At 50.4% G+C, this 23417-nt stretch overlaps 2 protein-coding genes across 2 annotated transcripts in view; both read left to right on the forward strand.

Moving 5' to 3' along the window:
- Positions 1–140: 140 nt before the first annotated feature.
- On the forward strand, positions 141–4494 carry LOC146287615 (galectin-9-like). Its single transcript, XM_084698679.1, is given in 9 exon segments — positions 141–169; positions 2545–2752; positions 2858–2977; positions 3072–3146; positions 3247–3285; positions 3408–3440; positions 3558–3646; positions 3809–3965; positions 4124–4494. Coding segments are annotated over 9 exon segments (897 nt in total). The 3' UTR covers positions 4271–4494.
- A 902-nt stretch (positions 4495–5396) lies between these two features.
- LOC146287616 (neurofibromin-like) overlaps positions 5397–23417 on the forward strand; it is a 48209-nt gene continuing 30188 nt past the window's right edge. The window contains 28 exon segments of the mRNA XM_084697802.1: positions 5397–5646; positions 9171–9314; positions 9540–9623; positions 10015–10205; positions 11730–11836; positions 11965–12032; positions 12474–12549; positions 12692–12849; positions 12996–13169; positions 13273–13401; positions 13580–13654; positions 15646–15777; positions 17504–17638; positions 17942–18055; positions 18252–18331; positions 18699–18822; positions 19041–19287; positions 19449–19522; positions 19752–19835; positions 19936–20280; positions 20430–20569; positions 20756–20878; positions 20958–21041; positions 21154–21270; positions 21979–22160; positions 22363–22574; positions 22812–22973; positions 23115–23218. Of these exon segments, the coding sequence (XP_084553928.1) occupies positions 5587–5646; positions 9171–9314; positions 9540–9623; positions 10015–10205; positions 11730–11836; positions 11965–12032; positions 12474–12549; positions 12692–12849; positions 12996–13169; positions 13273–13401; positions 13580–13654; positions 15646–15777; positions 17504–17638; positions 17942–18055; positions 18252–18331; positions 18699–18822; positions 19041–19287; positions 19449–19522; positions 19752–19835; positions 19936–20280; positions 20430–20569; positions 20756–20878; positions 20958–21041; positions 21154–21270; positions 21979–22160; positions 22363–22574; positions 22812–22973; positions 23115–23218 (3725 nt within the window). The 5' untranslated portion in view covers positions 5397–5586.

The raw sequence follows: 23417 nt of genomic DNA on the forward strand, positions 1-23417 counted from the left end.
GTGGCATGCGCGAGACTCGGTCACCGTGCAGACCACTAGCGTCTGTGTGGACATAGTACAGAGCATTATGTCAAACCGGAACGGTCACCTTTTTGGTTTTCCGATTCCCATTTTGAGTGTTCGTGTTTTGGATGACGGAAATGAAATGTGTCGAGAGTGTGATTGGATGGTCTGTTCCCCTCTTGTTTCCTGCTCAGATGATAGCATAACTTATTTTAAACGGTTCAGTGCATATATAGAGATGAAGGACTTCAGTATACCAGTTGACAGTGTGATACCCCTTGCTGTCAGTTTTCTGTCCACTGTCAATGGAATAATTAAAGGTTATTTATTACTGAAGGTCACTTGACTTGTTCAGTCACCAAGCAGGAAGTCCTTCTTGGTTGTGGGTGTTAACAAATGTTTCACATTTCATCTAGTTCAGTAAATTGATTCACAGTTCTAGAAAATAGATCAGGAAACTCACACAAAAGTGTCCTATAATTTATTCTGCAAACATTACATCTTGTGCGCACTTGTGTTAGTACTGTTGTAGATGGCTAGCCTTTGTTTGTGTGTTTGTATATAAGTGTGTGTGTGTGTGTGTGTGTGTGGGGGGGGGGGGGTGTAGCGGGGGGGTATCTGGGGAAGAGGGTGGGAGGGTGAGTATAGTGAATTGAAACTTGGAAGGTTGAGATAGATGGAGACTGCTGTGTTGTATTGATATCTATGTAAAATACAGTATGCATGTATATACATTATTTAATGTACAGAAAAGTAAAATGATTGTTTGAATACTTGTACAAACATTTTATAAGTACTATACATCATGACACATTTAAATAGGTACTGCTCTCCCCTACAGATGTGTATAGCTTTATATTTTTTAATGTACAAAAACGCTGTATAAAAACTGTACATTTTTTTTTAGAATGAGTCAATGTTTTTTATGTCATGTATAAATTCATATTTTTGTATTGCATGTGACTACTATTCTGTAAACACAGTTTCTGTTTTCATCCATGAAAAACAATAAAACGAAGCTTGTCATGTGATTTTGTAGGTGTGCTGATTGTTTCTTAGATAGTCAAGTACCTCCAGTTACTAGCCATAACAAATGCAGTACTCTGGGGTTTGTGTGTTCAAGATCGTGTTATTAATTAACAATTAGATGGGTGCAGGGCTTGACATGAACATTTTTGCTCACCAGCCACTGTGGCTAGTTACTAGCCAATCAGGAATTTCATCAGCCACAATTTTCATTGAACAGTCCTTTCTTTTTATTTGTCTCCTCTTCATTTTCATCACCAGTTTTTCTCATGTGTTGGTGTCTGCCCTCCGGGTTTTCCTACACCTGTTATGTGCCGCCTAATCCTTGACTTGCAATGAGTTTATTATTTTAGACAGGGTCCTCGAGTTTTATCCAAAGCTTGGAATGAGTGAAAAAATGGGCTTTATTACCAAATGTTCTCGCCTCTCTGGAGTACATTTAAAAAATGTTTGACGAGCTTTCTTCAAACTTAACTTCTCCGCAACGAACGTACGGTAGCCGAGACTGTTCCGTGTGTTCGCGCATCTTTCCTAGGAACGAACGCACGGTGGGCAAGACTGTTAAGGTGTGTGCGTTTTTTGTAAAAGTAGCTACTTATTGCCAGCACATTCTTCATAACCAAGTCAACGTCTCCAACAGCTGGTCATCTCTGAGCAAACAAGGTGAGAATGATGACAGACTGGATCACTCGTTCCTGTTCTGAAACAACCATCACATGTTGTGATCCTGTTCTTATCAGAACTGAGTTAGATAACACAGGTGCAACAGATTAGGGCGTTTCAGATGCTGTTTTATTACACAGATCACACTGCCTTACGCCTGGTGCCACAGAAACAATACATTTACAGGGCTAACTGAAGTTCTGACCATAAAGAGGATCCTTTCAAGCAGACAACATTTGTATGCAAGGAGTTAACTGAAGAGAGTATGTCTCATCAACAATCCTTCTTCAAACCGGTAAAAATCAACAACTCTACTTTTACTATTGTTGTCACAGCCTATAGGCTATAATAAAATCTGCAGTTTTACAATTTTTCATCAGTTACCCTTACATTTTTTTAGTTTAATGGCTGTATGAACTCAACCAGTCATTAATTTCTGACAAAACCGAAAAGACTTAACACCTCACTGAAACATCTCTCTGTGGCAGTTACAAAACCTGTGTAACCACTTTATTTGGTTCCTAGGCTTTGCCATTCAAAGGCCACATACAAGGTGGCCTGTCTGAGGGGAAGAGCGTGACCGTGACAGGGAGAGTCGTGCCTGCAGCCACAAGGAAGGCCTGCTCAGGACGTGCACAGTACATCCACTGCTGGCCAGTACAGGCAACTATACATCATATTCTACCTTTCAGCACTCAATAGGTCAGGTTTGAGGTTCACACACCAAGAGCAGCGAAGCGATAACTGGCACACACACGTATGTGCACATATGCACAATGATTGTTTGGAAACTGTTTTGATGATGCTTTCATTTGAGTTTACTTGACTTTTGATCTTATTTCCGACGTTTAGCTTTCATGTGAATCTGCTTTGTGGCTCTGGTGGACATGTGGACATAGCGCTCCACTTTGTTGCCCGGTATGAAGGCTACGCAGCCGTTGTGGTATGCAACACTTTCCACAACTCCCAGTGGGGCCCGGAGGAGCAGAAGGGAGCGATGCCGTTTGCCCGAGGAGCAGAATTTACCTTGACGTTCCTGGTCACGCGTGACTCGTACTCGGTTTGTTGCCGTCTCCCAAAAATCTCTTAGTGTGTAGCTAGTCTGTGTGCACAGGCTGTGCTGTGTGTCTGGGCTACTGATTTACTGTAACACTGAAACGTCAAGGTGGTTGTGAATGGGGCCCACTTCCTGGAATATCTACACCGTCTTTCTGCATCCAGAGTGAACACCATCTCTGTGGATGGAGGACTGGAGGTCCATTCCATCTCCTTCCAGAGCCCTCAAGTGAGTGGAATTAAGATCCAGATGGAAGCTCACAAACGCAAGATATCTCCAATATTTGCAGTGAGACATTATGGGAATCATGTTTGTTTCACAGGGTGAAAGGCGCCAAAATCATTCGAGATCTCAACAAAACAGGCAAAAATCTCATCAGTGGCGTAAAGTAGCACAGGTACATGTGAACCTGTTCTTCATGAGTGGGTTACTGTCATCTTGAGAGTTTAATGATTAATGTTATTCTATTTAGTTTGATCGCAGATTATGTTTTTCAGGTTTATCCGCCGGTCTTTGGAGCCATGGGAATCTCTCCAGTAGGTAGTATTTGACTCCTTATACGAGGATATGTGAAAGCGAATAGATGAGTGGAATAAGAATCCCTCATTATGCATTTGAGTCATTTTTACTTCATTTTTATTCTAATGGCATGTTCCAGGCTCCTCCTGCATACAGCCCTCAGCCCTCCTATGTAAGTACTTTATCATGCACATGGGGAGATGGCAACATACCTCTCTCCATAAGAGGAAATTGTGTAACCCTGCATCAGATATCTGGATGATGTTGCTCTTCAAATATTTGTCCTTAGGCCGTGCCGTATAAAAGCATAATGCCAGGTGGACTTCACCCTGGAAAAACCCTCACAGTGCAAGGCTTGGTTAACCACAATGCTAACATGTGGGAGGTGCTTCCTCATTCGATGCATGAAATCCTTTGCCATGTACATTATAATGCAGGAATAGCTCTCTCATGTTTGCATATAATGCAAACAGCATGTGGATCACCTGTGGGTGGACATTGTTCACTATAACAACCTTGATACATGATGTGTCATCTTAGGTGGAGCCTAAACCTGCGCTTCAACTCTGGGATAGCTCTTCACTTTAACGCCCGCTTCTCTGAGAACGCAGTGGTGCTCAACAGTCTCCTGCAGGAGCAGTGGGATCAATAGGAAAAGTCAGGGGTCATGCCTTTCCACAGGGGACACCCCTTCACGGTACAATCTCCACTTTACCTGTCTGATTATAGAAAGCAATATAGATATAACACTCTTTTTATATACAAAAAACTAAAACAATCCAGTGTGTAATTGACCTCAGGCCTCCATGGGGCCTTCAGAGAGCCCACCGCCCCTCCTCACGATCTTTGTTTCAGGTGACCATCTCTTGTGACGCCCAGTGCTACAAGGTGTTTGTGAACAGCGTCCACACATGCAACTACAACCACCGCTACTCCATCCTGCAGGATGTGGACATCCTGGAGGTGTCTGGAGACCTGAGCCTGACCTCTGTCATGGTCTGAAGACCACAAGAGTCACAACAGAACCATGCATGGAGAATTATTAACTACAAAAAAAATGTGTTTCACAATAATTGTGTTAGATCAGTCAGGAAATGCTTGATACTTGCTTGAGAAACGTGTTGTTTTTGACCTGAGTTGATATCACGGTAACCCAGAGTCTCCACACATGCCTGTATTTGTGAACATTCTTATTATCCATAAAAACATGTAATGTTTTACGTTGACCAATGGGTTTCAATTGTGTATTGTTCTGTACTTGATACAACCTTGGATTTTTTGTTTTGCTTCACTGGTGCTCATACACTGTGCTCAGCCAGTGCCGTTTTCACATTTATTTTTATAAATGAATCAATTATTTAGCTCCTAAGGGACCGTTGTGTAGTATAATAGAAACGAAACACCAATTTCCCTCTTCCCAGCAAGCGCACGTGTACAATGCCACCTATAGGGGGCGTAACAGTACAAGTGCAGCCAGAAAAGCGTTATGCTTGCAGATGAACTATAGAAAAAATTTGTTTTAAATGCTTTCCAGTTAAGATCTGCATGGTCTATTCAACGTGTATATTTTAAATGGGCATAACGTCATAATTTCTCCAAGGAAGGAAGGACATATTTAGGCCAATATGTTGTTTGTATGTTATGTTTTCTGTGTTTATTCATCTCCGTTTACCGGAGACCGAGATCGACCCTGCGTTCCAGTGTTTTCACATTCACATCTGAGGTCAAATGAGCAGGCGCCGGTCAAATTAGTTTATTCAAAACTTACAATACAGACGGTCATGTCCCCAATTGTGCTATTTAAATGAGATTACAAACAAGATTGGGCACAGTTAGAATAGAAGGACAAACACAATCAGACAAATTTACACGAGAAGTTACATAATCGAATACCAATATTTTGCATTAACGGTGGCAGGAGTATTGAAGCATTCTCTAACCACTGTGATTGTGGTTAGTTTGAGACCGGAATGTAATATTCAATTCATAGCTAACCGTGACATCACCCGTTTGTTATCTAAAGCCTGTCATTGATGAAAACAGTAGAGGCCCAATCCGTCTATACTAGTCCATGCACAGGTCTGAGGGGCGCAGGCGCAGTGGCGGCCCCTCACACAGGCATCAGAGCCTGCTTCATTGAGGAGGATTCAAACTTCCGGCAGTGTCATGGCGACATGGTGTGTTTGATAAAAGAAAGAAAAAAATAAGCCATCCCCGTGAACAGCGGTATTTGAAGGTTAACGGGTTGCAAATTGCAGAGGAACCATTATTTATACGGAGGTTTTCAGTGGCCCGTTGCGGCTCCAACCCGGCCGGCCATGGCGGCTCAGAAGCCCATGGAATGGGTTCAGGCCGTTATTACCAGATTCGACGAGCAGGTATGAAGAATATCATATCGCATCACAAATTTAACCCTCCTCTTTTACGTGAACGTTTACTTAGCGAGCGGTTTTGCGACCTGATTATTTGGTGAAAGGTGTCCTGTCATGACTTGTGGTTTTGTGACCATCCATGAATTATAGCTCGTCTGCTCCCTGCACACAGCTAGCTAGCTACTCTTGCAGACCCGCATCAGCATCACACTGTGGACTGGGGAGCAGATGACAGCGAGAGAGTGAGGGGAGGGAGGGAGAGAGAGAGAGAGAGGGGGGGGGGGGGAGGCAGCACGAACAATGTAGCTGAAAGGCTGTGAAATCTGATTTAAAACCCCACTTTACAATACGACGAGGATGATCCCTTGATATACAAATAAAGGAGTTCACTAAGCACGCCTCACTGGCAGGAGGAACTAGCCTGCTATTAAGCACAATGCTATGCTAAGCAAGCAGAATGATACAAACCCAGTTTGTTGATGCTTTAGCCAGCTAGGTAGCTAGCTAGCTAGCTAATGTATGGGACTGACAGCCAGTTACCTGTCTAACTAGTCGCTGTATTGGAAGTAGATATTCTTCTCCGTGAAGGAACACTGATGAGAAATATAGTTTCAGCATTGATTTATCGACACGCTGTGTGACTGGTGTCAATGTGGACACATTGTAGCTAGCTGGGCCTGTTATATATGTAAACCTTCTATTCTCATCTGACGAGGTATCGGAACAGTATTGGCTATTAGGCTGAAGATTACAAATGACAACAGCACTTCCATCTTCAGTTAAATCTATAGTGATATGAGATACGTATGTGGCAAGTGTAGCTGTGTGGTCGGGTATTGACACACCTGACTTGCATAATGTCCACAGTAATACCAGGACATTTAAAACGTTGTCCAATTGAAGGTCCATTGAGTCATTTATTGACCAATGCCATGCATGTACTGCATGCCAGCGTGTGAATAGAAGCTGTATGTTTGAGAATATGTCTAAGGTTATGCTGCCAGGTTATGCTAGTCATGTTCAACCCTCTTGTTTTGAGTGTTTAGTTATTCTTTATTATGGTTTCTCAGGGAAAGGTTGCCACCAATATAGGTTAGAAAAACTCCACTCTCTTCATTTTCATGAAACAAAGTCAGCTTTGTCAAAATGCTAGCAGTAATAATAGGCTATCGTTGTCATTTGCATCCCGGCATGATTTCCTCAACAATTCAGGCTTCATGTTGGAATGTTGGGAATATAGAAACAGCAGTCCCTCAAACACACAAGCCTGTCTATGCTGTGTGTATCTACGCTGTGTATCTACGCTGTGTGTATCTATACTGTGTGTATCTATGCTGTGTGTATCTACGCTGTGTGTATCTATACTGTGTGTATCTACGCTGTGTGTATCTATACTGTGTGTATCTATACTGTGTGTATCTATGCTGTGTGTATCTACGCTGTGTGTATCTATACTGTGTGTATCTACGCTGTGTGTATCTATGCTGTGCGTATCTACGCTGTGCGTATCTACGCTGTGTGTATCTACGCTGTGTGTATCTACGCTGTGTGTATCTATGCTGTGTGTATCTATGCTGTGTGTATCTATGCTGTGTGTATCTAGGCTGTGTGTATCTACGCTGAGCTAGGCAGCTTCTGTTAATAACAGGAGGCTCCAGGCTAGACCAGAGTGGTCAAGTGCAGTATTAAGTTTTAGTCTTCTGCCCCACTGCTGACAGCCGGGTGGGGCTGGCCAGGGCTGATTGTACTGTAATTATGGAGATTATTCTTAAACTACTTTTTAAAAATGTTACCGCTAAGCACACACAGGAGTCTTATCACCAAATAGGATTGTGTTTTTTGGTGCTTTCAGCCTTGTCAGAATCAGTTTTCTGGAAATGGCACTTCAAGACTCAAAACAGAGAAAGTCCTCCTGGCGGCTCGTTGAGGCAGATTAGAGCAGATTATCAGGAGGATGGGATTATTCTGATGTCTGCCACTGCGTTTGTCCAGTCTCGTCTGCTGACGTTAGTAATGAGCCATAGCATGTTGAATATTGGAACATGATGCTTTTAAAGGTGACATGTTACCTTTTAATATATTATCATTGTGTTAATATTCCATATATTCTGTATGTTTGTGTTTATCTCAGGGTAGTGAGTTTAGGGAGCGGTCTGTTCTCGGTGATAGCAGCCCAGTCAGATCACTCAGATGCTGGACTGACCCTGCATATTTCTGCTGCTGAGGTCTTTCTAACCATTAAGATCTGGATGTTTCTAACGCTGCTTATGGCCTCTGACCTGGAAGGAGATGCTCTGCCAAGTGAAGAGACACAGTTCTCTTAGAGGGAATCTGCCATGCCACCCATTAAGGGCCCTGAACGCACATGTGGCCTCCCAGCTGTGGGTTAAACATGTTGCTTCTGTCCCAGTATTCCTGTTCTTAAGAGCCATGAGCGAGTCTTCTGGAATTCCGTAGAGGGAAACGTCTTCTTCCTGTCTGCCCTCTCTGCTTGGGCCATGCCCTCTCTGCTTGGGCCACGCCCTCTCTGCTTGGGCCACGCCCTCTCTGCTTGGGCCACGCCCTCTCTGCTTGGGCCACACCCTCTCTGCTTGGGCCACGCCCTCTCTGCTTGGGCCACGCCCTCTCTGCATGGGCCACGCCCTCTCTGCTTGGGCCACGCCCTCTCTGCTTGGGCCACAGCACTCATGAGGGGAAAGGTTTGTCCATGACCTTAGAGGAATTTCAGTCTGTGCCACTGGAACACAGTGGGTCTGTGTGTCTTGGCCTGGTCTGAATATGGATGTCAACAAACCCCACTCTGTATGCCTGTGTTGCTGAGTGTGTGTTCCTGTGCCTGAGTGTGTACTGGTGTGTTCCTGTGTGTGTGTGTGTGTGTGCTCAGGTCTCAGGATTTTCTGATCCGTCCGCTCCTAGACAGGAGCAGCTCCTCTGGTGACCTGTGGTAGAGGTCAGGGGTCAGCTCCTCTTGTGACCTGTGGTAGAGGTCAGGGGTCAGCTCCTATGGTGACCTGTGGTAGAGGTCAGGGGTCAGCTCCTCTGGTGACCTGTGGTAGAGGTCAGGGGTCATGCCCCCCTCCCCCCATGCCGTGTGGAGCTCCTGTGATTGGCTGCTGTGGTTGAGAGGTGGGGTCAGCCTGGGGCCACAGAGCAGCTGATGTTCTGTCATCTGGTCTGATGCTGCCCTCAGGAGGGCGGACAAAGCCTGCCTACAGCCCTCCATTTGGACTTCCTGTGTGGGAGGAGATGAAGCCACTCCCCTCAGTCCTGTCTGTAGTCTGGATACCAGCCGGGAACACTCTCCGCTCCTGGCTGCTCTCATTACTGTTAGTCTGATGAACGCAATGGAACAATGACTGTTACTGAAGTTTGGAGTGGTAGTGGTTATTCACATCCTCACATCAACAAGTTGATTGCCTTTTACATTCTGTTTACGCAGCTTCTAACATGAATTAGTGCTTCAGTGGACCCCTGCCAGTCAGGGCTGTCTGCACATAACTAAGGCTGACGGTTTGAGTGTGTGCCCCCAGCTTCCTGTGAAGGTGGGCCAGCAGAACACACACACCAAGGTCAGCACAGAACACAACAGGGAATGTCTCATCCACATCTCCAAGTACAAGTTCTCCTTGGTCATCAGCGGCCTCACTAACATCCTGAAGACCGTGAACAACATGGTGAGTGAGTGTGTGCGTGAGGGCCTCTGTGTGCGTGAGGGCCTCTGTGTGCGTGAGGGCCTCTGTGTGTGTGAGGGCCTCTGTGTGCGTGAGGGCCTCTGTGTGCGTGAGGGCCTCTGTGTGCGTGAGGGCCTCTGTGTGGACTTACTGGGGATGTTGGCAGCTTTGCACAGTGCCAAGTCCAGCAGGGAAGCTGTCTTACCTGGTTCGTCCTCTCTTCCTCAGAGGATATTTGGAGAGGCGTCGGAGAAGAACCTTTATCTCTCTCAGCTCATCATCCTGGACACGCTGGAGAAATGCCTTGCTGGGGTAAGATCTGTCTCCTGCCCCCTCAATCCCTGTCTCCTGCCCCCTCAATCCCTGTCTCCTGCCCCCTCAATCCCTGTCTCCCTCCTCCTCCTGTCTCTCTCTCCCTCCACCCGTCTATCTGACCAGGCCTCTGCCTGCCTGTGGAGGCTGTCCGGAGAGTCCCCTGGCTCCTCTCCTCCTCCTCCGTGCAGATGTGTTCTCTCACTGCTCACTCCCCCAGATTGCTTTTCCAGGTGTTTCCTCATCTTGACTTTGCCTTCACGGTCTCCAATGGGATTTCTTGCCCATTTCCAGAATCTTTTATTTGCTGCGACCAGAAGCTCAATAGCTTGCTCTGTCGACCGTCCGGTTTCTCCTCCTCTCCTCCTAACTTCCTCTCCTCCTCCCTCAGCAACCTAAAGACTGTATGCGTCTAGATGAGACCATGCTGGTGAAGCAGCTGTTACCAGAGATCTGCCACTTCATCCACACGTACCGCGAGGGCCACCAGCACGCGGCTGAGCTGCGGAGCTCTGCCTCAGGGGTGCTCTTCTCTCTCAGCTGCAACAACTTCAACGCTGTGTTCAGCCGCATCTCCACCAGGTAACCACTAACCATGGAGGTTTAGGAATCATTTGGTCACAAAGCACCTCCCCCCTGTCCTATTTGGCTTTGAGGCAGAATGTGTTCTCTCTGTGGAGCCTCTACAACATGGCTGACTGACCAGGGATTGAGACACAGAAGTCTTAACCTGTTACTAAAACATGAGGATTGAGACACAGAAGTCTTAACCTGTTACTAAAACATGAGGATTGAGACACAGAAGTCTTAACCTGTTACTAAAACATGAGGATTGAGACACAGAAGTCTTAACCTGTTACTAAAACATGAGGATTGAGACACAGAAGTCTTAACCTGTTACTAAAACATGAGGATTGAGACACAGAAGTCTTAACCTGTTACTAAAACATGAGGATTGAGACACAGAAGTCTTAACCTGTTACTAAAACATGAGGATTGAGACACAGAAGTCTTAACCTGTTACTAAAACATGAGGATTGAGACACAGAAGTCTTAACCTGTTACTAAAACATGAGGATTGAGAAACAGAAGTCTTAACCTGTTACTAAAACATGAGGCCAGGATCAGCTGACCTCAGCGTTTACTCTGAAAGCTTTGCTCAGTCAACCAAGTTATTCAGTTTCAGTCTAGTCTAGTCTGTGTGGATGATGCTGGTCTGTGTGGATGATGGTGGTCTGTGTGGATGACTCTGGTCTGTGTGGATGAGTGTGGTCTGTATGGATGACTCTGGTCTGTGCGGATGACTCTGGTCTGTGTGGATGACTCTGGTCTGTGTGGATGACTCTGGTCTGTGTGGATGACTCTGGTCTGTGCGGATGACTCTGGTCTGTGTGGATGACTCTGGTCTGTGTGGATGACTCTGGTCTGTGTGGATGACTCTGGTCTGTGTGGATGAGTGTGTGGATGACTCTGGTCTGTGTGGATGATGGTGGTCTGTGTGGATGAGTGTGTGGATGACTCTGGTCTGTGTGGATGACTCTGGTCTGTGCGGATGACTCTGGTCTGTGTGGATGATGGTGGTCTGTGCGGATGACTCTGGTCTGTGTGGATGATGGTGGTCTGTGTGGATGACTCTGGTCTGTGTGGATGATGGTGGTCTGTGCGGATGACTCTGGTCTGTGTGGATGATGGTGGTCTGTGTGGATGACTCTGGTCTGTGTGGATGATGGTGGTCTGTGTGGATGACTCTGGTCTGTGCGGATGACTCTGGTCTGTGTGGATGATGGTGGTCTGTGCGGATGACTCTGGTCTGTGTGGATGATGGTGGTCTGTGTGGATGACTCTGGTCTGTGTGGATGATGGTGGTCTGTGCGGATGACTCTGGTCTGTGTGGATGATGGTGGTCTGTGTGGATGACTCTGGTCTGTGTGGATGATGGTGGTCTGTGTGGATGACTCTGGTCTGTGCGGATGACTCTGGTCTGTGCGGATGACTCTGGTCTGTGTGGATGACTCTGGTCTGTGTGGATGACTCTGATCTGTGTGGATGATGGTGGTTTGTGTGGATGACTCTGGTCTGTGCGGATGACTCTGGTGTGTGCTCCAGGTTACAGGAGTTAACGGTGTGTTCTGAAGACACGGTGGACGTCCACGACATCGAGCTGATCCAGTACATCAACGTGGACTGTGCCAAGCTTAAAAAACTCCTCCAAGGTACCGTGGAAACATCTCAAAAGGTTCTCCCTAGTTAGATTTGTCCGTAGATCAGAAATACTGAGGTTTTGTTTGGCCGGTTTGGTGCCTCTTAGATGTGATCCTCAGTGTTTCCTCTCCTGCTGCAGAAACCGTGTTTAAATTCAAATCCTTGAAGAAACCAGCCCAGCTGAGTGTTATCAACAGTCTGGAGAAGGTGAGTCTCTGCAGAGCTCCTGTTCCTCTAACAGTCCCACCCAGCTGCACCGGGCTGCACGTGGGTGAGGGTTTAGAGGATGACAGGTGTGTGGGGGTATAGAGGATGACAGGTGTGTGGGGGTATAGAGGATGACAGGTGTGTGGGGGTATAGAGGATGACAGGTGTGTGGGGGTATAGAGGATGACAGGTGTGTGAGGGTATAGGTGATGACAGGTGTGTGGGGGTATAGAGGATGACAGGTGTGTGAGGGTATAGGTGATGACAGGTGTGTGAGGGTATAGGTGATGACAGGTGTGTGAGGGTATAGGTGATGACAGGTGTGTGGGGGTATAGAGGATGACAGGTGTGTGAGGGTATAGGTGATGACAGGTGTGTGAGGGTATAGGTGATGACAGGTGTGTGGGGGTATAGAGGATGACAGGTGTGTGGGTCCTCCAGGCCTTCTGGAACTGGGTGGAGAACTATCCTGACGAGTTCACCATGCTGTACCAGCGGCCGCAGACTGACATGGCTGGTGAGTTGAGTACAGCACACCTCGGGCCACTGTGTCACCTGTCACTTGTGTCACCTGTCACCAGCTGACTTCTGGGCTGTTGACTCCCAGAGTCTGTGTTCTGGAGGCTGATACTGTGTGTGTGTGTGTGTGTGTGCTCCAGAGTGTGCAGAGAAGTTGTTTGACCTGGTGGACAGCTTTGCAGAGAGCGCTAAGAGGAAGGCTGCTGTGTGGCCCCTGCAGATCATCTTGCTCATCCTCTGTCCTGACATCACCCAGGACCTCTCCAGGGAGCCCTTGGACGACTCCAAAGTCAACAAGGTCACACACACACTCTCTCTCACACACGTAGGAAAGACAACTGTTCCCATCCTTACAGGACTCTGTGTGTTCCACACAGGCTGTTCTAGATCCCCCTGTGTGACGTGGTGTGTGTGTGTGACGTGGTGTGTGTGTGTGTCCTTCAGAAGCTGTTCCTGGACAGCCTGCGGAAGGCACTAGCGGGCCAGGGCAGCAGCAGGCAGCTCACAGAGAGTGCTGCCATGGCCTGTGTAAAGCTCTGCAAAGCCTCCACGTACATCAACTGGGAGGACCACTCCATCATCTTCCTGCTGGTGCAGTCCATCGTGGTGGACCTCAAGGTAGGTCTCACACACACACGCACACACACACACACTGATAGGCCTTCCTAGCCAGGCGGGTGTTTCAGGGATCCCTCCTAGCCAGTGTGTGCTGTCCCTCCAGGCACTGCTCTTCAACCCTCCCAAGCCCTTCTCTCGAGGAGCGGGCAGCCAGAACGCAGACGTGGACCTCATGATCGACTGCTTTGTGTCCTGCTTCCGGATAAACCCCCACAACAACCAGCACTTTAAGGTCTGTGGCCTGCATGCACTCCTACTGGCCTGGTTACAGTGCTGCAGACAGAGCCATCAGAGCTGGGCCAGAATCTTTACACGTGAATCTACAGTTCAAGAGGAGGTGGAAAATGCAGGGAATGGGGTCGATTTCTGAAGTGTTTGTAAGTTTCTGTCTCTCTTCCTCCCTCCCCCAGGTCTGCCTTGCATCTTCATCTCCTCCCACGTTTCACTTTGTCCTGGTCAACTCTCTGCACAGAATCATCACCAACGTGAGTCTGCACACACACCATAGCATGTTGCTAACCCAGCGCTAGGATGGACTACTGTCCAGCTGGGTACCATTCCTGCAGAGGGAGGACTTGCTGCAGACGTGTGTGTGTGTGTGTGTGTGTGTGTGTGTGGTCCCTCTCTGTAAACGCTCTTTCACCCAGTGCTCTTCCTGTCTCTCTGCCAGAGTCAGAGAGCTCTTCCTGTCTCTCAGCCAGAGTCAGAGAGCTCTTCCTGTCTCTCAGCCAGAGTCAGAGAGCTCTTCCTGTCTCTCAGCCAGAGTCAGAGAGCTCTTCCTGTCTCTCAGCCAGAGTCAGAGAGCTCTTCCTGTCTCTCAGCCAGAGTCAGAGAGCTCTTCCTGTCTCTCAGCCAGAGTCATAGAGCTCTTCCTGTCTCTCAGCCAGAGTCATAGAGCTCTTCCTGTCTCTCAGCCAGAGTCAGAGAGCTCTTCCTGTCTCTCAGCCAGAGTCAGAGAGCTCTTCCTGTCTCTCAGCCAGAGTCAGAGAGCTCTTCCTGTCTCTCAGCCAGAGTCAGAGAGCTCTTCCTGTCTCTCAGCCAGAGTCAGAGAGCTCTTCCTGTCTCTCAGCCAGAGTCAGAGAGCTTTTCCTGTCTCTCAGCCAGAGTCATAGAGCTCTTCCTGTCTCTCAGCCAGAGTCAGAGAGCTCTTCCTGTCTCTCAGCCAGAGTCAGAGAGCTCTTCCTGTCTCTCAGCCAGAGTCAGAGAGCTCTTCCTGTCTCTCAGCCAGAGTCAGAGAGCTCTTCCTGTCTCTCAGCCAGAGTCAGAGAGCTCTTCCTGTCTCTCAGCCAGAGTCAGAGAGCTCTTCCTGTCTCTCAGCCAGAGTCAGAGAGCTCTTCCTGTCTCTCAGCCAGAGTCAGAGAGCTCTTCCTGTCTCTCAGCCAGAGTCAGAGAGCTCTTCCTGTCTCTCAGCCAGAGTCAGAGAGCTCTTCCTGTCTCTCAGCCAGAGTCAGAGAGCTCTTCCTGTCTCTCAGCCAGAGTCAGAGAGCTCTTCCTGTCTCTCAGCCAGAGTCAGAGAGCTCTTCCTGTCTCTCAGCCAGAGTCAGAGAGCTCTTCCTGTCTCTCAGCCAGAGTCAGAGAGCTCTTCCTGTCTCTCAGCCAGAGTCAGAGAGCTCTTCCTGTCTCTCAGCCAGAGTCAGAGAGCTCTTCCTGTCTCTCAGCCAGAGTCAGAGAGCTTTTCCTGTCTCTCAGCCAGAGTCAGAGAGCTCTTCCTGTCTCTCAGCCAGAGTCAGAGAGCTCTTCCTGTCTCTCAGCCAGAGTCAGAGAGCTCTTCCTGTCTCTCAGCCAGAGTCAGAGAGCTCTTCCTGTCTCTCAGCCAGAGTCAGAGAGCTCTTCCTGTCTCTCAGCCAGAGTCAGAGAGCTCTTCCTGTCTCTCAGCCAGAGTCAGAGAGCTCTTCCTGTCTCTCAGCCAGAGTCAGAGAGCTCTTCCTGTCTCTCAGCCAGAGTCAGAGAGCTCTTCCTGTCTCTCAGCCAGAGTCAGAGAGCTCTTCCTGTCTCTCAGCCAGAGTCAGAGAGCTCTTCCTGTCTCTCAGCCAGAGTCAGAGAGCTCTTCCTGTCTCTCAGCCAGAGTCAGAGAGCTCTTCCTGTCTCTCAGCCAGAGTCAGAGAGCTCTTCCTGTCTCTCAGCCAGAGTCAGAGAGCTCTTCCTGTCTCTCAGCCAGAGTCAGAGAGCTCTTCCTGTCTCTCAGCCAGAGTCAGAGAGCTCTTCCTGTCTCTCAGCCAGAGTCAGAGAGCTCTTCCTGTCTCTCAGCCAGTCACAGGCTGCTTTTGCTCTCCCGTGTCTCGGTGCTGGAGACGGGAGGAGAGGACGGCCATCTTGCTTTCTCCCCTCCAGGCACACCTCTCCTCCCTCACCACTCTTCCTCCAGAGGGATTCAGGGAGGGGGAGAGTGTGACGAGGCAGTGAGGAGGGTGTGACGAGGCAGTGAGGAGGGTGTGGTGAGGCAGGGAGGGTGTAACAGTCTGCTCTTCTCCTCCAGTCTCCTCTGGACTGGTGGCCCAAGATCGACGCTGTGTACTGCTACTCCGGAGAGCTGCGCTCCATGTTCTCAGAGACGCTGGCCCGCGTCATGCAGACCTGCAGCACCCACGCACCGCTCCGCATGACCCCGGTGAGTTAACCCCACACAGGCCCCCTGCCCTACCCAAGCCAGGCCCCCCTCCAACCCCTCCTCATGCTACAGGAACACTGCTCTCACACAGCAGGAGAGAAGCCCTGTCTGCCGGTTCTCTGGTAACATCAGGGTGAATGCAGAGAGGAGAGTGTCGGACGTCTGTGAAGACCTGTGACATTGCTCGTAAAGAGGACTGTATTGCTAGGATCTGATTGGTTCGCTTGTCGTTTTGTTTGGGTGCGTGTGGGGCATCTTGTTCTCATATCTTTGCGTGTGTGTGTGTGTATGTGTGTGTCTGGTGGAAGTGCAGCACGGCCTAGCGACCTCTGACTACACTGACACAGTGGTGCTTTGTCTCCTCTTCCTCTCTCCTCCTCCTTCTCTCTACTCCTCCTCCTCTCTCTTTTCTTCCCCCTGTCATTGGCCTTTGATCTGGGCTGCTGTTGCTCATGTGCTCAGCTGCCAGCCAGTCTCTGTTTAGCATGGCAGTGGGCTGCTGATGCTGTAAGTATAACTGCCCCTCCTCCTCCTAAAACCCTCCCTTCCTCTGGATCTCTGCGGCTGACCCCACAGTGTAAAGTGAGAGCCCCCTTGCTCCTCCACATCCTCTGTCCTGGGTTCACGTCTGCCCCCTCCCCCCCACACTCTGTCAGCTGTATGTTAGCTGGTTAGCCCAGATGGTCAAAGTACACATACTCATGTTTAAAAAGACGCTCCTCCTCCATTTGTTTTTCTCCTTTGACAAAGTCATGTTTGATAAAAGAAGCAAAAGCAAATCACTTACTTGGATTGTAATGTAAAAAATCCGTTTAAACTGTCTGTCTTTATGTTTGTGGTCTTCCACTGTTCAATTAGGATTTAAAATAAAATCATCTTGTGCGTCCTTGGCCTCGGTGTGTTAGCTGTGCTGCGTCTGCTCGCTCGTCTGCCATGCAAGCCGTGTTAGCCATGCTAGCCGTGCTAGCTGTGTTAGCCATGCTAGCTGTGTTAGCCGTGCTAGCCATGCTAGCTGGAACATGGCCCGGGCCTCCTCCTTCAGTGTGTCTCAGCTCCACACTGTCAGCCTGGCTGCAGACCCAGCCAGCCCTAGTCTGGAGGTTATCCAGAGTGCTGTGAAGGCCCTGGTGGGTTGGTTCCACTCCCGGCAGATGGAGGGTGGATATGTGGACGATCATCTGCCAGATTAGGTGGAGGATTTAGCTGGGAGAGACAGCTGGAAGATGCAGTCTAACATGGAGTTGTTGGTTGATAGATCTGTCTTGTGATGTCATCTTCCTCCTTTACATCTGTGTGTGTGTGTATGAGCTGTAACAGTGCAGGTGTGAGGCCCAGTCAGTCTGTTGTTCTCCTGCTGTTTCTTACTTCATGAAACGGTGTGTCTCTCCTGATGGGGGTGTTGCCCTGCTGTGACCCCTGACCCATGTGTCTCTCCTGATGGGGGTGTTGCCCTGCTGTGACCCCTGACCCATGTGTCTCTCCTGATGGGGGTGTTGCCCTGCTGTGACCCCTGACCCATGTGTGTCCTGATGGTTCTCACCATGGCCCTGTGATCTGGAGGGTCTCTGGTGTTCATCTCTGCTGCGTGGGGGAGTGTGGAGAGATGCTGTCTGTCTTCCGTCGCTCCTCCTCCTCTCCTCTCCCTCTCCTCTTCTCTCGTCCTGTTCCATTTCACGCTCCTTCATAAACTTCTCTCTTTCTGTGTGTTTGTGTGTGTGTGTCACAGAGTTTGACCTTCAAGGAGAAGATGACAAGTCTGAAGTTCAAAGAGAAGACCACCGATCTGGACAACAGAAGCCACAAGTACCTTCTACTGGTCCTGGTCAAACTTATCCATGCTGACCCCAAGCTCATGCTGCATGTTAGTCCACCTCTCTCCTCACCTTCCCAGCAGCTACTCCGTATCACTGAGTCATTAGAGTGGGAAAGCCAAACTTTGGTTTTAAGGGATTATCATGTTTAAGCCTGCTCGGACAGCTTTGGATAGGACACGTTTGATAAGTGGTCTTAGTAATAAGTAATCAGTTTTAGGGTTAGAGCCTTGATACAGCTGGAGCTGAACGCCTAGTAATCCAGCCTTTGTTTGTTTAGTCATGTTTGGACATGCCTAAGGGTTTGGACATGGGTTTGTTTACGTGTGTGTGTGTGTGTGTGTGTGTGTTAGAACCCGGGCAAACAGGGCCAGGAGGCCCAGAGCAGCACGGTGGAGCTGGTCACAGGGCTGGTGCAGCTGGTGCCTCTGGCCAGCATGGGGGACATCTCCCAGGAAGCCATGGAGGTGAGACTCCTACACTCATCACCCATGCACCACACACACTCTACACAACTGGAGTCGCTACTATACAACTGTGCACACACACACACTCGCAGTACACAACTGTATACACACTCTACACAACTGTATACACGTACTGAAGTTACTGCTACAATTCAGCAAGTGTCCTGAGACTAATCACTGTGGCTTTATCTGACAGGCTCTCCTGGTCCTGCATCAGCCAGAGAATATCGAGCTGTGGAACCCAGACGCACCCATCGAAACCTTCTGGGACATCAGGTACCATCACAGAGACAGTTCCATCACTCACCTCAGGTACCATCACAGAGACAGTTCCATCACTCACCTCAGGTGCCAGAGGCAGTTCCATAACTCACCTCAGGTACCATCACAGAGACAGTTCCATCACTCACCTCAGGTACCAGAGACAGTTCCATCACTCACCTCAGGTACCAGAGACAGTTCCATCACTCACCTCAGGTACCATCACAGAGACAGTTCCATCACTCACCTCAGGTGCCAGAGGCAGTTCCATAACTCACCTCAGTATGACAAGTCTCCATCAGTCCAATACAACAACAAAAACAACAACAGCAGCAGTATGTGTCTCAGGGTGTCACTTCTGATTGGCTGCCTTGTCCCCCAGCTCCCAGGTGCTGTTCTTCCTCTGCAAGAAGCTGATTGGCCACCAGATGATCAACAGCACAGAGATCCTCAAGTGGCTAAGAGAGATTCTCATCTGCAGGAACAAGTTCCTCCTCCGCAACAAGGTACGTTGTGTTCCACTGGAACTAGGAAACCTGGTTAATGTTCCTCTAGAACCAGGTATGCTGTTACCTGGTTAATGTTCCTCTAGAACCAGTTGCATCCTAGCTAGATGGACATATTTGAGTCCTTTCAGAATGAGTTCAGTGCTCTATGTAGCATAGCCAGGTGCAGCAGCGTGGCTCTGTGAGTCAACCCCTGCCTCGCCCGCCCCCCTCTCCAGGAGCGTGCCACTCTGGGCAGTGGGATCCCTATCTGTAGGCAGGCCCAGACCAAGCTGGAGGTCAGCCTCTACATGTTCCTGTGGAGCCCTGACGCAGAGGCCGTGCTGGTGGCCATGTCCTGTTTCCGCCACCTCTGTGAGGAGGCTGACATCCGCTGCAGCCTGGACGACATGCCGGTGCACAGCATCCTGCCTAACTACAACACCTTCATCGAGCTAGCCTCCGTCAGCAACATGAAGTCCACAGGTGGGCAGGCCCGGCCAGCTGGGTGGTCCTGGTCAACTTGAGCTTGAACTCGGTTTCACCACTAGAGGGCAGTCTCTGCATTTGTGCTGAGCACATGTGCAGAGGCTTCTCACTGGCCAAGCTCTGCTAATGTGTGTGTGTGTGTGTGTGTGTGTTCCCAGGCCGCTCAGCCCTCCAGAAGAGAGTGATGGCGTTGCTGAGGAGGATTGAACACCCCACAGCAGGAAACACAGAGGTGAGACAGGGTCTCCACCCAGACAGACAGACAGGGTCTCCACCCAGACAGACAGACAGACAGACAGGGTCTCCACCCAGACAGACAGACAGACAGACAGGGTCTCCACCCAGACAGACAGACAGACAGACAGGGTCTCCACCCAGACAGACAGACAGACAGGGTCTCCACCCAGACAGGAAGGATGTCTCGAGAAATCACTGCTGTGTTTCTTCTTCGTTGGTGCTAGGCTTGGGAGGACACGCACGCTAAATGGGAGCAGGCAACCAAACTGATCCTCCAACACCCCAAAACCAAGCTGGAGGACGGCCAGGTGAGCAGCCCTGCCCACAGCCTCCATGTGACCCCGCCACAATGTCTTGGTCTCTTTCCGTCACGTTAACATGTGACTGTGTGTGTTTCCCCTTGTCCAGGAGTGGATCAACATGACGGGCTTCCTGTGTGCCCTAGGCGGGGTGTGCCTCCAGCAGCGCTCCGCCCCTGGCTTGGCCACCTACAGCCCCCCTATGGGCCCCCAGAGCGAGAGGAAGGCCTCCATGATCTCCATGGGCTCCTGCGAGGGCAGCAACACAGAGACCCCGCTGGGACGCTTCCTGGAGCGTCTGCTCAGCCTGCTGGTGTGCAGCCACGAGAGGGGCATCCAGATCCGCACCAACGTGAAAGACCTGGTGGGCCTGGAGCTGAGCCCCGCCCTCTACCCCATGCTCTTCAACAAGCTGAGGAACGCCATCAGCCGCTTTTTCGACGCGCAGGGCCCGGTGAGGAGAGCGCTTGGCCATCCTTATGGTTGTCACAAAAATCAGGCGATTTAACAATGTTAATCGGTTATCGGTTATTATCGATTGTTGAGCTTGGTGTGTGTGTTGTGGTGAGAGGGTTTGACGTGGTCTCCTCCCTGCTGCTGCAGGTGCCCATCAACGACACAAACACCCAGTTTGTGGAGCAGACCATTGCCATCATGAAGAACCTTCTGGACAACCACACAGAGGGCAGCTCTGAGCATCTGGGGCAGGCGAGCATAGAGACCATGATGCTCAACCTGGTCAGGTGAGAACACACATTATATATACACAAACACACACACAAACTTCAGCTCTTAATGTCCTGCTTGGGGAAGCAATCAAACTTTCCATTGACAATAAACTTGACACACACACACACCTGAAGCCTTACCGTTTCCATGGTGCCCCAGAATGCCGTGTGAGGCCCTTCCTGTTGGCCATGTGTCTGCAGGTATGTGCGTATCCTAGGCAACATGGTGCACGCCATCCAGATCAAGACGAAGCTGTGCCAGCTGGTGGAGGTGATGATGGAGCGACGAGACGACCTGTCCTTCTGCCAGGAGATGAAGTTCAGGTGAGACACACACACACACACACACACGCACACATCCGTGCTGGAGAGAGACTGACGTAGCTGACCTTGCTCTCCTCAGGAACAAGATGGTGGAGTACCTGACTGACTGGGTAATGGGGACCTCCAACCAGGCTGCTGATGATGATGTCAAGTGTCTCACTAGGTACACCTCCACCTGCATCACCAGGTCACACACTCACACACACACACAGGTCTGATGTGAAGAATAGCAGGATGTTTCTGGTTCATCTTTGTGTGTGTGTGTGTGTGTGTAGGGATCTGGACCAGGCCAGTATGGAGGCGGTGGTGTCTCTGCTAGCTGGTCTTCCTCTCCAGCCGGAGGAGGGGGACGGGGTGGACCTGATGGAGGCCAAGTCCCAGCTGTTCCTCAAGTAACCCCAGCCTCGCTCTCCTCCCCCAGCCTCGCTCCCCTCTCCCAGCCTCACTCTCCTCCCCCAGCCTCGCTCTCCTCCCCCAGCCTCGCTCCCCTCTCCCAGCCTCGCTCTCCTCTCCCAGCCTCACTCTCCTCCCCCAGCCTCACTCTCCTCCCCCAGCCTCGCTCTCCTCCCCCAGCCTCGCTCTCCTCCCCCAGCCTCGCTCTCCTCCCCCAGCCTCGCTCTCCTCCCCCAGCCTCGCTCTCCTCCCCCAGCCTCGCTCCCCTCTCCCAGCCTCGCTCCCCTCTCCCAGCCTCGCTCCCCTCTCCCAGCCTCGCTCTCCTCCCCCAGCCTCGCTCCCCTCTCCCAGCCTCGCTCCCCTCTCCCAGCCTCGCTCCCCTCTCCCAGCCTCGCTCCCCTCTCCCAGCCTCGCTCCCCTCTCCCAGCCTCGCTCCCCTCTCCCAGCCTCGCTCTCCTCCCCCAGCCTCGCTCCCCTCTCCCAGCCTCGCTCCCCTCTCCCAGCCTCGCTCCCCTCTCCCAGCCTCGCTCCCCTCTCCCAGCCTCGCTCCCCTCTCGCAGCCTCGCTCCCCTCCCCCAGCCTCGCTCCCCTCTCCCAGCCTCGCTCATAGCTGCTGAACAGCAGGGATGTTGGTCACTGCAATGATGATTCCTGACCTCCACTCTCCTCCCTCCTCTGTTCTCTACCCTCCTCTCCTCCTCTCCCAGGTACTTTACTCTGTTCATGAACCTGCTGAACGACTGCAGTGAGGTGGAGGATGATGGGCAGCAGGTAGCGGGCAGGAAGCGGGGCATGTCCCGGCGCCTGGCGTCTCTGAGGCACTGCACTGTGCTGGCCATGTCCAACCTGCTCAACGCCAACGTGGACAGCGGCCTCATGCACTCCATAGGTCAGGCTGGGAAGCCCACTTAGGAGCACAACATCTGTTAGCACAACATCTGTTAGCACAACATCTGTTAGCACAACATCTGTTAGCACAACATCTGTTTGCACAACATCTAAATATTTTTGAGGAAAGTTTTTGTCTCACACAATATGACACAGAGTTTCTAGTTTGTAGCGAAATTCTTCATCTGTCCTCCCCCCCCCAGGCCTGGGCTACCATAAGGACCTGCAGACCAGAGCAACCTTCATGGAGGTGCTCACTAAGATCCTGCAGCAGGGGACGGAGTTCGACACACTGGCTGAGACGGTGCTGGCTGACCGCTTTGAGCGGCTGGTGGAGCTGGTCACCATGATGGGAGACCAGGGAGAGCTGCCCATCGCCATGGCCCTGGCCAACGTGGTGCCCTGCTCTCAGTGGGTACGTATACAGAGCTGGGACCTCTGACCCAGGATGTGACCTCATCAAACAGACAGTCAAATCTATGGGCTTCTGGCGATACACAACGCTATCATGGTTTAATGCCATAACATGGATGTTTGAGGTACAGTGTGTGTGTGTGTGTGTTGATGACAGTAAGCTGTACAGTATAAACAGTGTGTGTGTGTGAGTGTTTGTGGAGGCTGCTCTGACAGCCTGTGGTGCTGGTGTGTTCAGGATGAGCTGGCCCGGGTCCTGGTCACCCTGTTCGACTCACGGCACCTCCTCTACCAGCTGTTGTGGAACATGTTCTCCAAGGAGGTGGAGCTGGCTGACTCCATGCAGACGCTGTTCAGGGGCAATAGTCTGGCCAGCAAGATCATGACCTTCTGCTTTAAGGTACACTGCTGGACTCTCTGTCTGTCTGTCTGTCTGTCTGTCTCTCTCTCTCTCTCTCTCTCTCTCTCTCTCTCTCTCTCTCTCTCTCTCTCTCTCTCTCTCTCTCTCTCTCGTGTGTCAAGGTGTGTGTGTGTGTTGCAGGTGTATGGAGCCACCTACCTGCAGAAGCTGCTGGAGCCCCTCCTCAGGGGGGTCATCACCGCCCCCGAGTGGCAACTCATCAGCTTCGAGGTCGACCCCACCAGGTAACTCTAACCCCACCAGGTAACTCTAACCCCACCAGGTAACTCTAACCCCACCAGGTAACTCTAACCCCACCAGATGACTCTAACCCCACCAGGTAACTCTCACACACCCCTAACCCTAACCCCACCAGGTAGCTGTCACACCCCCCCCTCTGCTGTCTAAGACACACACACACACACACACAGGTGTTGTGATGTT

This window comes from Hypomesus nipponensis, chromosome 5 (genome assembly GCF_054491055.1).
Source record: "Hypomesus nipponensis isolate SF chromosome 5, ASM5449105v1, whole genome shotgun sequence".
NCBI classification, from domain to species: domain Eukaryota; kingdom Metazoa; phylum Chordata; class Actinopteri; order Osmeriformes; family Osmeridae; genus Hypomesus; species Hypomesus nipponensis.